This window comes from Camelina sativa, chromosome 9 (genome assembly GCF_030686135.1).
Source record: "Camelina sativa cultivar CO46 ecotype springtype chromosome 9, ASM3068613v1".
In the NCBI taxonomy this organism is placed as follows: domain Eukaryota; kingdom Viridiplantae; phylum Streptophyta; class Magnoliopsida; order Brassicales; family Brassicaceae; genus Camelina; species Camelina sativa.
Genome location: NC_141888.1, coordinates 28,922,359 through 28,934,714, shown reverse-complemented (window position 1 = coordinate 28,934,714; position 12,356 = coordinate 28,922,359). Strand labels below are relative to the sequence as shown.

Genomic DNA, 12,356 nt, shown 5'->3' with positions numbered 1-12,356 from the left:
TTGGGATTTCTATTAAATGATAAAGAAATAGTAACCCCAATGGACGAGAGGTGTGATGTGAATAAATAAAGCTGCAACGGTAACAAGAGAGAGCCACGTGCGCGCACATATGGCTCTGTAACGTTCACTCCAACGGTTACATTCTTCTACTCCTTCTTTTTCTCTCCATCCAAGAACTCTTTCTCTTCTCTCTCTGTGTCTCTCTCAATCTCTGTATTCTCTCTAATGGAGCCTGCTCAGATCGATTGGAAGCGAATCGATTCTCGTTTTGTTGAAGACGTTTTCTACGAACACATAAGAGCTCCTAAGTGGTTCGATTTCTCGGCTCCAAGCCATTTAGACACTGTTGACGACGATGCTTGGTTCTGCAAACCTGGTAATATTCAAGAAACTCTCTCTTTCCCCAATTCTTCGTTTATTCTTCTGCATATCTTTACTAATTCTGCCTTTTATCTCAAATTCAAGACTGTAATCACCCCAAGAGACCTGAAGACTTTTTCTCAACGCCCACTTCTTCCAAGGTTTGCTTCTCCTTCTTCTTTTACTTTCTTGTTTCCTCACAAAGATATGAATCATAATTGAAGTTATAGTTTCTTCGGCTGCCCAAAGGTTTAAACTTTACTAAACTTACCCTCGTGTTTCTTTCTGTTTTTGAAGCATCCGAGTCTGAGGGATACGAATGAGCAGAATCAGAGGTACAATTGAGAGAGATGCTCTTTTTAACTCTCTACTTGAAATCTCCAACCTCAATGTTTTGCTATGGTTTTTGACTGACTCTTATATCCCATTTACTTGTATAGAAGGAGGGGATATGGCTTATCACCGTCTACTCCAAAAAACCAAGAAAGTGAAAATCAGAACCCAAACTTAGCCACACCTCCAAGCTACCAAATCAAATCCTGGAGATCAGCAATTAAATCAACTTCTGTCAAGAAACCGAATAAAGAAGCACCGAGACTAAAGAGCACACAGTCAGCTAGGAATCTGTTTTCAGGGAGAGACATATTTGGGCACATCTCAGATTTTTGCTATGAGTTGAAGAGATTAGCCACAAGGGTAACTGAGAGAGAAGAAACTGGGAAGTCTGAAGTGAAGGAGATTCATCATCAAGTGGGTGGTGGGGTAATAAACCAGCCTTACTCTGCTCATGACTTGGAATTGAAAAAAGAAAGAAAGCCATTGCTTGAAGTAAGCAAAGATAAACTCCAAGAGACCACGGATGTTAAAGGAAGCACCTTTAAAGAGAACCGTAGAAGAAAGAAGTAAGTTTTACCATGTTGCTTGCAGTATAATTGTGTTTATGCAAAAACCAACATAGAATTGAGTTACTAAACTTTGGGTATTTGCAGGAGAGTGGATGATGCAGAGAACATTCCTGTCTCACTTAATGTGGAGACTGTAAAGAGCAAAGGAGAGGATGGTAGAAGAAACAAGTAAGTTTTTGCTTCTTAATTAACTTTCATTTTATATGTTTTAAGTCTGAGACATACTACTGATGAGGTGAGGTAAGTAAATAAAGTACTAAACTTTGGATTCTGTGATGATTTTTTTTCAGGAGAATGGATGATGCAGAGAACATCCCTATTCCTCTAAAACTGGAGACTGTAAAGAACAAAGGACACGAACGATTCCTGCAGCAAATCAGAACAAATCCACCATCTCCTCAGTGCTTCTCAGAGAACCGCACAGCTCCTTTGAAACCCTTGAGGACCAAACCTACGGTATGTTATCATACCCTTTCCTTTCCTTGCTAAAAAAAACAGACACATACTAAGCTTAAAGTCTAACCCTTTTAAGTCAAATTCTGCAACACCAAATTGAGTTCTGTCTTTGTGTACACAGGAAGTGTTGAAGAGAAAAGAGGATGAAGCAGAAGAAGAGAAGAACAGAAAGAGTGGAGAAGCCAAGGAAACAGTAGCAAGGGGCTTGGACGTTCTCTGGTTCTTAAAGCCTTGCACTTTAGCCAACTAAAAACAACTTTTTTTCCAAATTCATTCGTTCTATATTTGATTCATTCTTTTGTTGTTAATTTCCTTTATTTCAACTGTAACTACTAAACGAGATGATAATTTTGCTCAGATTCCCACATAATATGTAATCCCTGAAAAGTTTGATTCAATCTCTCACTTTTCTTTTACACATACACCGATTTGATTCTAAAATAAAACAGAGATTAGAGAACAAAAAGAGGGAGATCTGTCTCTAATCATTATTAAGATCAACAACCACCACCAAAAAAAAAAAAAACACCTAAAAATCAAAAACATAATATATATGTGATGAAGAACACAAGAAGGAAATTACATATAATATCTACAGAGAAAGGAAGAGAAGACGAACACAAATTTTTTTTAAGAAGCGACAGCGAGAGGGCGAGAAGTGGAGAAGAAGCAATCAAGGAGCCTAGACCAAGCAATTCTAGCGCGAGGGAAGAGTCTCCGGCTATAAACCCTACCTTCCATTCCCATCTCTTCCATCGTCTCCACGAACACCGTTAAACATCTTACCGGCGGTATGTAGAGAGTTAACGGCGCCGCCGAGAACGCTATCGTGAAAAACAGCTGTAACATTTTTTTCTTTTCTTTCTCTCTTCTTTTTTTTTTGTTTGGTTGTTTTTGTTTCAGGGGAAAAACGCAGATCTTGATTTTAGTATTCTTTTGCTTTTGTTTGGGTTTAGTAATATTATTATTACAGGTACCTAACAAAAAAACTTGTAATAACGTAATATGACTCGATTACTAAGAAAAAAAAAAAGAGATAAAAAGAAGATTTGGTTTGATAATCACGTGTTATCCTTCTTTCCACAACTCCCCAATTCAATTTTAACTTTTTATCATAAGCTTCCTGCCATTTCTAGTATCTACTGCTTTATTGTAGAACCGACACTTTTAATCCCTAGTTCTGGTAGTATTTATTATTTGTCGTACCATAAAAATGTTTTACATTCTTATCCGTAGAGGTCATACGACGTCACGTCAGTTGTTAACGCGTTGCAATGTCCATGAGTTGACTTTTCATATCATTGGTTAAAAAGGATTAGGTTTCACACACAGACAACAACATAAGATATTTTTAGACATATATTGATGATATTCATGTCTGAATAACAAGAAGAACATGTTTTGAATTCATCCTTCTAACTTTTAATCAAATCTATTACAATTTTGAAACACTTATTTTCCCTCAACAGTTCTTTATACTTGGTTCCCAGGCAAAAAAAGAAAGAAGCTAATCAAGTTACATACAGATTCTAAAGGTATAGAAGGCAAAAAAGAAGAAGAAGAAGCTCACGTTGTTTCCAAATATAGCCCTCACGTTCTTGTCCTCTTTTGTTTCTGATGAACAAATCGAACCCCTTGCTTCCCGAGCTCAACCGTCTTCACTTTTCCATTCTCCAGCGTCACCATCAACTTCGATGTGCCTCCTCCTCCTACTTCACTCACCACTCCTTTCTCCCTGTTTTCTTTGTTTGTTACCTTATTTGTTAGGAACCCTGAATAATTTTAACATGTTTTAAGGTAAAGACAAAAACAAATCACATATACCATGAATCATCCGAGGCCTCGTGTATTTGAACCTTTTTCCCTTTCGCATCTTTCCCCAATTTCTTCAGAATCCAACTAGCATCAAGCATTTCGTCTAACAAACTGTCTTCACGTGACAGTGATGCATCTTCATCTTCATTGAACCCTGACTTTTCAGCTGGAGGTGATGCTCTTTTCCTCTTAGACCTATGTCCTTTACCAGATTTACCTCTTTCATAGACAATGCTAGGGGCTTCACCTTCTTGGCTCTCCGGATTATGTTTCTTTATTTTCAGTTTCAACAATCGTCTTGAATCTTTCTGCAATGAATCATGCGAGCCACTATTTAAATCTCCTCTGCTATCTGAGTGTCTCCCTATGATTCCGCCCTCAGCCTTTGAAGTGACTACTTCACCTCGAGACCCTCTCTTTTCGTCATTATTCTTTCCCAACAAACTGCGATGCTGTTCTTGGGACAACACTTCTTCTGTTTGCAATTTCTCTTGCTTTCCTGAAATCACCAAAGCTCTTTTTATTACTATGTTTATGCCGTATCAATTAAAAACAAGAAATAACTGAAAAGAAAGTTACGAGAACATGCAAAATTTTACACTAAACATACCATTGGATTTGGAGGAAAGCTTTGATACATCGCAGCTCGTAGAGTTTGTAACCCCCGTCTTTCGAGGACCTATACTTATCACCAATTTTTTCGCCTTCACAGTATTCAGCTCTGTAGTGTGTTTTCCAAATTTCTCACTATCTGAATCTTGAGGCTTGCTAGTTTTTATCCTGAGAACTCTCAATGGCTTCTCTTCTTCACCACTGACCATAGCCTTCTCAGAAACTTTTCTTTCCACAGATCTAGGCTGATTGATAAGAGAGGCACCACCAGTTTGCCCAACTACCCCAGCACTAGCTTTCAGGCTAGCAATTAGCTCTTTATCAGCAATATCTTTTCGCTTCCATATTTCCTGTATAGCATCATCAAGATCCTTGACCTGGCATCATAAACATAAATCAGAAAGAGAAGATGGGGTCACCAAATTGTCACTCACAGCAATCCACTAGAGCATCGGACAGATATAAGAACAAACACTTGAAAAAGACAGAGGATCCATGAAACCTACCTGGTAGCATTCCCCACGGCAAGTAGAACATTTGTATTGAAGATTTCCATCCACTTGAAACTGCATGTACTTCTCTTCGCTGTGATATTTGTTTGCAAAGTTAGTGTTATTTGAAATAGTTGGATACAGACTTGGAAGACATGCTTACATGACACAAAAGTAATATTGCATTATGAAATAGATTAAAGATATTGACCTGATTCCATCACACTGGCAATGAACCCAGCGCTGGCAAAAGTCACAACACACCATTGGTGTTGCTTCCGAGTCCCTGTAAACCTACGTAATGAAATCAAAATAAATTTCTCAATTTGATTCAAAGCGAGCCAAAGAATGTAAGAACATGATTCATTTAACTGCCTTTGCGATACAGATGTCTGAATAGTATAGGATAACAACTCAAAAATACATAATTAAACCTCAAACAATTAACTCTGGCCAAACATGACCAATTATGATGCATGAAAACAGAGCACATGGTTCAATATCAACTAGGAGAAAGATATAATATACCTTCAAACATACAGGACAATAATTTCCCTTCACAAACAACCTTCCACAAGCATCACAACAAGTATGCCCCAAAAACCACCTGCAGAGTTTAAGAGGAATGATAAGAGATTAAGTGTACTTTACATGAATCAAATAATAGCAGGAATCAGAGAGCAAAAAAAAGTTCAATACCGTAAGCTCTGGCCATTCCCGGGGACTGTAGACCCACAGCTGTAACATTTGGTGTGCTTAGGACACAAATAGGGTCCAGAACTAACATTCTGTAAACATTCATAGACGAAAATAACTCAATTTGCAAAAAACAGGAACCTTATATATAGAAGCAACAAATATTACTTTGTGCCGAGGTTGTTGGCAATCACAATGATATGCAGCATCACATCTTTTGCAGAAATTAAACTTCTTTGGATCCCCTAAAGTCCCGCAGCCCTAGAGGAAACATGATCAAGAGAATGTAAATAATCAAGAGGCAGTCAAACCAATTAATTAAAATGTTCTAAATCAAATTCTTTGAGATATATCAGATACTTGATGAGGAAAAGTCATACGTAACCCAACATGTAAAGAGCAGGAACACTCGTTGAAAAGGAAATAGAAGTGCAGGAATAGTCATTGCGCACAAAGTATTGTCCAAACTAACCTCACAGATTCGGCAAGAGGGGCAAGCCCAAGAGCTCCAATTAAACAAATCTGAAAGCAAAAAAACAGCTATAAGAATCTAGGCAGTTGGCAGAAAACTCATAAACATTACATTCCAATGAAAAAAATACCTCTATGTTGAGCCCAAGTCTTCAAGCAGTTTCTATGATACTTCTTGCCACAACATTTGCAAGAAAGCATCTTGGCTTTCTCACTCTTCCCAACTTCAACCAAATAGCACATGTGGCACGTTATGCTTCCACTATGATGATCATGATCTTCTCCAATAAGTTCTTTCACAGTAACCTACATAAGACACACAACAAAAACAGACTATCAACATTACTGAAATACACACGATATTTCACAAAGACAGAGATGTCTACACAAATGATGCAACTACCCCAAGTCTAGCCTAACTAAATCATTTATCTCAAGTTAACCACACACTCGATCAATTCAATTGACAAAGCAGCAATCATCTCACCTCTAAGTCGTCAGAACCATTATTAGCAGCACAACAATCCACCACAGCTGCTTTCTTCTGCAACACAACCGTGCGCTTGGCTGGCACCACCAAATCCGACGATGCAGCAGCAACAACCTCAACCGCCGAATCATTCCCTCTAGCCGCAATGCGAGGACCAGTATCAAACACAGCGAGCTTAGGGACATGGATCTGAACGGTAGCACCGTCCGTGGAAACCTCTTCATTCCAGGGGTCTCGCAAGAAGTCTTGAAGAGAATGGATCTCGTTGAGAAACACATCTTTCACTTGTTTACCATGAAGATTCCGAGAAAACCCCAACACGCAGAAGCAAATTTTCCGGCTGCGAAGAAAAGAAGAAGAAGAAGAAAACCCCAAAAATAAAACCAATTTGAACAATTCGATAAGTACAAAAAAAAACAACAAAGCCGAAGACTAATAGAGAGAGTAACGAGGACGAGGCGCCAAAAGAAAAAGAAAAAATTAAAGAGGGTACCATGTAATTGGACAAGCTACGTGAAAGGCCATAGTCGGTTTTCAAGTTTTTTACGCGTTCGGGTTCGATTTTTAGGGATCTGACTTGTTTTTTTTTTTTTTTTTTTTTTTCTTTTCGCTGAATTTTGTTGTTAGGTTTTTTTTCTCCCACAATTAAATATCACACGCTCGTATTTGTGTAAATAACATATACCTAAAGGTCCTATATGGTAATATTTTTAAGAGTTCATCCCGATCCGACCCAAAGGCTTTACACCAATAAGAAACTCACACGTGGAACTACTTTGGTTTCCTTTTAAGTTTTTAAGGCGAAAACGACGTCGTTGGGTTTTATTTTCGTTGCCCAGAGAGAAAAAGTGAAAGAGGTCTCTGCGGCGAACGAGAGAAAAGAGAGCGACGAAGCTTGAAACCTCCGATTAAGCCATGAATGCTCCTGACCGATACGAGAGATTCGTCGTTCCTGAAGGAACCAGGAAGTAATGAAATTCGAAAAAGAGTTTACTCTTTATCGATAGTCTCAGTTTTTTAATTACTGTGCTAAACCCTCGATTTTTTTTTGTTTCGTATGTTCTAGGGTTGCTTATGATAGGGACACGAAGATCATCAATGCTGCTTCCTTCACGATTGAGAGAGAAGATCATACTATTGGTAACATTGTCCGCATGTATGTGTTTGTCTCTTTTGGTTTGATTTTGCAGCTCTTTTTCTCTCAAGAGATAAATCCCTAAATGTTTGTTCTGATTTTTTTTTGGTTTAAGGCAACTTCACCGCGACGAGAATGTCTTGTTTGCTGGATACCAGCTTCCTCATCCTCTTAAGTACAAGATTATTGTGAGGGTAAGCTCAATTTCCTCAAGCTTTTGCATATTACTACTGTTAAGCATGTTGCTTTGAAACAGTGTCTGATTGTTTGAGATGTGTGAAAATTTTGAGTAGTATAAGAAGTGGGATACACTTGTTGATTTAGGACTCTTGGATGTTGTTGTTTTAAGCGTGAAAGTGGTTCTGTGTGTAGATTCATACAACAAGCCAGTCTTCTCCGATGCAAGCGTACAACCAGGCCATCAATGATCTTGACAAGGAGCTCGATTATCTGAAGAACCAGTTTGAGGTACTTTGGTTTGTCTCTTCACAGTTCTGAATCAGATATTATTGTTAGAAACTCGCTTATTTCATCATGTGGTTGATTAGCTAGACGAATATCAAATGCTATTGGTGTTGTTTGATGTACCTGGTTTCTCTCTTCACACTTCTGATCAGATTTTATTGTTTGTACTCACTTATTTCATCATGTGGTTTATTTAGCTAGACGAATATCAAATGCTATTGATGTTGTTTGATGTACCTGGTCTTATGGTATATACCCTTTTGTGTGTTTCAGGCAGAGGTAGCCAAGTTTTCAAATCAGTACTAAGGAACTTGGAGGTCTTCATCGGAAACATCGGGAAGAAAACGTTTTGCATTGTCCTTTGCTAAGCACCAACCACAAGACTTATAATGAGCTTGTGAAATTTTCCCCTGTTATGCTTTGTGTAAATCAGAAACAAATCGCCCTGTAACTTGTTTTAAGTCTATGTTTTAAACACCGCTTCAGGCTGCTAAGAAGTAATGCTTAGATTACCTCTTCTTTTTACCATTCTATCTACATAAACCACTTAATGTTTGAACTATTGTACAAAGTCTCTTTAAGAGCTGTGATGGTTAAGATACTACTACTCTTCCCAAGCTACTAAAATTAGTGCAATTGTACAGATATTCACAGGATGTTGAAATCATCATGAAGCCCATCTAGCTGACCCCGAGTACGCTGCTGCTGGATAATTAACATTGATGTGTTGTGTGAGAAATCTGATCCGGAAAGAACGTCACCTATGGGACCAAGCTCTGGACATTGCTGCCAGTCGTTGAGGCCTGTGGTTAACCCACTGCTTGCTCTTCCCCCTCCTCTTCCGACAATTACCAGCCCATATTCTCCATCTAGTGATTTAAGTGCTGTGAAAGTCTCAGAGGAGTTGGTGAGATGCTTCTCCATGTAAGACACTCTTCCACCTCCAGCTATGTATCTTTCATAGAACTCAGCGAAACATTCATCATCAAGCTTCATTTCCTCTTCTTGCTCTACCACGCTCGCTCTGTTCAGGATGCTGCTGCGTTTTTGTGCGTTCTGAGAGCTCTTGTCTTCCAAGAAACGTATCACCTTCAATTTCACAACAGGATGTCGAGCCACTTGTGCCGCGAAAGCTAGTGCCTCTCTGTCGTCTCTGCCACCTATGAATATTATAGCAATGGCCATGGACGCTCCTGGTCTCCATGCCTCTTCTGTTTGCCCGAACGACCTATCCACAAGAATTCCCACCGAACATGGTGCGTTCTTCAGAATCTGCAAACGCAAAAGCCTAATTATACCAGTGACTAGAAACGAAAAAAAGACTTGTAATAGTACTTGGTGGAACAATTACCTTTCGGTTCACATGACGGAACCCAGCATTGCCAGAGTCAAGAGTGCCATCAGGATTCAGTCGTTTATGGAACGGTAGAATTATAATGGAAACCATAAGTTCATCAGCCAAACCGCAAACATCCTGAGCCATGGTCATAAAAGTGGACAATGCAAGCATCCGCCGCACTGTCACACCTTGTCCGTTGCGGAGCTCCCCGTACCCATTCACAGCTGCCGTTATACTCTCTCTCATTTCCGCCACCGACCTATCTGTTACCGTCACTGAATCATTACTCTGACCACCTCCTCCGCCCTTTTTCAGCGTGGCAGCAATCTCATCAGTCAACTCCACCATGTCAGTCGCATAAAATATAGACCCTGGCTCACGTCCCCCATGGCAGATCTCCATAAGGTTGAGCGTTGAACCGATGTTGTGCGGACCGTGGAGACCGATCAAGATCCGAAGTTCAGTTGTTGGATCAAGCCATTGAAGCGCCATGATGTGCACAGGCACCCGCTTTCTAGCACGTTTGATGATGTCCATGACCACAAATGGGGAGTAGATCACTGTGAGGACAATGACAAAAATGATCATTGCACCGGTCGTGTTTTTCACCCTGTTTGTCTGCATTTGCATCAAACGGAAATAACTAGAGTAAAGATCTTGCTTTTGAAGATAAACAAAGAGAAAAAAACTAAAAGGAGAAAGCTTGATGGTACCCTGATGGCCAAGGCTGCCAAGTAGACATGAAAATGGCCTTTAGCTGTCAAAAGCAGTCCTAAAGATGCGGTTTCGGGGACATGATAACCAAGTAGTAAACCACACAAGACTGTTCCGGTGACTTTTCCGATTATGACAGTACCAAGAAGAGAAAAGAACTTTGCCCACGCCATTTTATCCCCGATGTCAAAGTTTCTCATGTGGATTATGAAACCAACCCAGAAGAAGAAGATAGGGTAGAAGACCGTGCTGAGCAAGTAATTGATTTTGTTGATGATCCATTTCGACATTCTTCCTTGGTTTGGAAGGAAGAGACCAGCCGTGAATGCGCTGAGAATTGGGTTGTACACTGACTCAGCTGGCCAAAGTGGGAAACTACAGATCAAGACGACAAATGCGAGAGACATAACAAGGTGAGATCCCTTGAGTGGTTTGCCTTCGGGGTTCTCGTTGTTGACCCAATTTAGAAATATTGGGGATACGATGGAGGTGAAAGTGACCTGAGCGAGGAAGAGACAAAACATGAGGAGGGCTCTGAAGAATCTTTGGAGAGGTCTAGGGAGAGGTTTGTCCGTAGGGAAGAAAATGTATCCGAAGCAGTAAAACAAGGTAGAGATCATGTCCGTATGGACACCTGCGGCTGATGCTAGTTTTCCAAGATCGGATTTTCTGATTTTGAGATTGGCGATGACGCGGGTTAAGATTGGGGAACCAGTGCTTGATGCCATGAGGGAGAGGGCGAGGGAGAAAACGTAAGGACCAGTTTTGGTGTAGTGGAGGAAAGGAGTTGTGACAAAGGCGAGAACAAAGGTCGTGATCATGCTTGTGTATGCTATGAATGCGTCTTTGGTTGGTGGTCTGAGAAGGACGCTTGGATTCATCTCTAGACCCATCACAAACATATGGCAGATCATTCCGAATTCGATTATGTTGTTGAGGGTTACAGAGTAAGGCCCCGAGAATGCCTCTCGAAACTTGGGAAGATTACCTAGAATCAGCCCTATCTGATGCATACAAAAATTGAGTTAATATAGAAAGATCAAAAGAGATATAAAGACGAAGAACAAGAAGAGATTGACATACAGCAAAGTCGGTGGTTAGGTAAGGTTGGCCAAGAGGCTTCATGAGATGATGGAGGAGAGTTCGGATGACGAAAATGGCAATGAATCCAAGAAACTTCAATGCCTCTTCAGGCTTATCAAGATTAAGGTACCATTTGTCTCCGCAAACGTTTTTTGTTGTAGTTGTATTCATTTCTCTCTCCCTCTGTAGGTGCCTTGTTTGTTCGTATAGGGCTTATTGTGTCTTGCAGAGAAAGAAAGCTTTTAGATTTGTGTGTTTGTTTTTTTTTTCTTTTTCTTTGAGTTGACGATTTGGTTTAGGGGTTTGAGAATGAAAGGATGTGATTTGTTTTTACTCAGAAATTGGTGGAGACACTTGTGGATCCCTTTATTCACGTTCCTTCTCAATCTCTCCCCCATTCATCATTTTCAATTATCCTAGCCGATGAAACTAACATGACTAGTTCAGACAAAAATGTATATTACACCAGTTTAATATTTACTTTCAATATTCTAACGGTACATACTATTCTCAATTTTAGCCTGTAATCTATTTTTTGACTGTTGTTATCTTTCAAAAGTTTCGGAGTTGACTATAACGTTAAGAATTTGTGGGTGAGGTTCCACATTTTTCTCTTCAAGACTTGGAACATTTTTAGTTGTTTTTTTCGTTACAAGACTTTATACTTGTTGTGCAGAGTGTTTTACCAGGTATAATTTATATTTCATCCAAAAATGGAAAACAAAAGTTCTCTGCTTAAGTTCATTCTCCTCTCCTTCAAGTCCATAACGACGACAAAGTCTTCATATTAGCAACACTTTGTGTGATAAAGCTGGGACGGGGTCAGTCAAGGATGGTAAGTTATATTTTGGATGGTGAGCCTTCTCAAAACGGTAGTGTTTATAACTAAAGGTGATAATGAAGGTGAGGTCAGTAAGCAGAATATAAAGGGCGGTCACGGTTCCAAACCATCCAAGTACTTGAAAATGCCTCAGTAAGTAACCTTTTAGCCGTCTGCTGATCAGATCACTGATTGCTACTGTCACTGAATCCTTGATATGAAATAGGATTCAGAAAATTGGTTAGTTGTAATCCTTGATATGAAATTGGACTTTGCGTGCTATATAAGAGGGTGGTTATTTAACGTAGAAGCGGGTTCAAATGTGGTGTAAGTTTGGTGAGATTGCAGTTATTGTATAAAACAATTAGGCGGAAAGACACAAAAGTATGCTCCGGATGACAAGCCGATCAGAAGGGAGCTATGAGCAGAGCAAGAGAAAGCTATGTAAGAGAAAGCTGCCGGATATTTCAACGTCACCGAGTTAAAGCATTCTGATTGAGAAAT

The 12,356-nt window shown here is 39.7% G+C and overlaps 5 protein-coding genes across 7 annotated transcripts; 2 read left to right on the top strand and 3 right to left on the bottom strand.

Annotated features, from left to right (window-relative positions):
• Positions 1-41: 41 nt before the first annotated feature.
• Positions 42-2,119, top strand: LOC104711758 (uncharacterized). Of its 2 annotated transcripts, none has more exons than XM_087464336.1 (7): positions 42-376; positions 466-521; positions 658-695; positions 801-1,262; positions 1,350-1,433; positions 1,556-1,721; positions 1,843-2,119. In XM_087464336.1, the coding sequence occupies exons 1-7, from the start codon at positions 226-228 to the stop codon at positions 1,969-1,971; spliced, it is 1,086 nt and encodes a 361-aa protein (XP_087320462.1). In that variant the 5' UTR covers positions 42-225; the 3' UTR covers positions 1,972-2,119. The 2 variants fall into 2 exon arrangements, with proteins under 2 accessions (XP_087320462.1, XP_087320463.1); XM_087464337.1 differs by having other exon boundaries at positions 109-376; positions 804-1,262.
• On the bottom strand, positions 2,089-2,691 carry LOC104791459 (uncharacterized). The gene has a single exon (XM_010517356.3). The coding sequence runs from the start codon at positions 2,568-2,570 to the stop codon at positions 2,352-2,354; it is 219 nt and encodes a 72-aa protein (XP_010515658.2). The 5' UTR covers positions 2,571-2,691; the 3' UTR covers positions 2,089-2,351.
• A 378-nt stretch (positions 2,692-3,069) lies between these two features.
• Positions 3,070-7,149, bottom strand: LOC104711756 (uncharacterized). 2 transcript variants are annotated; one of them, XM_087464332.1, is made up of 12 exons: positions 6,790-7,149; positions 6,294-6,636; positions 5,938-6,112; positions 5,808-5,857; positions 5,504-5,596; positions 5,339-5,427; positions 5,168-5,246; positions 4,851-4,933; positions 4,655-4,733; positions 4,147-4,525; positions 3,546-4,035; positions 3,070-3,456 (listed from the first exon to the last, which is right to left on the bottom strand). In XM_087464332.1, the coding sequence occupies exons 1-12, from the start codon at positions 6,819-6,821 to the stop codon at positions 3,312-3,314; spliced, it is 2,037 nt and encodes a 678-aa protein (XP_087320458.1). In that variant the 5' UTR covers positions 6,822-7,149; the 3' UTR covers positions 3,070-3,311. The 2 variants fall into 2 exon arrangements, with proteins under 2 accessions (XP_087320458.1, XP_087320459.1); XM_087464333.1 differs by having other exon boundaries at positions 3,070-3,463; positions 6,790-6,964.
• On the top strand, positions 7,125-8,500 carry LOC104711754 (DNA-directed RNA polymerases II, IV and V subunit 11). Its single transcript, XM_010428500.3, has 5 exons — positions 7,125-7,264; positions 7,363-7,452; positions 7,547-7,625; positions 7,804-7,899; positions 8,170-8,500. Exons 1-5 carry the CDS (start codon positions 7,212-7,214, stop codon positions 8,200-8,202), a joined length of 351 nt encoding a protein of 116 aa, XP_010426802.1. The 5' UTR covers positions 7,125-7,211; the 3' UTR covers positions 8,203-8,500.
• LOC104711755 (cation/H(+) antiporter 28) lies at positions 8,385-11,481 on the bottom strand. Its single transcript, XM_087464331.1, has 4 exons — positions 11,033-11,481; positions 9,949-10,953; positions 9,248-9,853; positions 8,385-9,168 (listed from the first exon to the last, which is right to left on the bottom strand). Exons 1-4 carry the CDS (start codon positions 11,201-11,203, stop codon positions 8,545-8,547), a joined length of 2,406 nt encoding a protein of 801 aa, XP_087320457.1. The 5' UTR covers positions 11,204-11,481; the 3' UTR covers positions 8,385-8,544.
• Between the last annotated feature and the right edge of the window lie 875 nt (positions 11,482-12,356).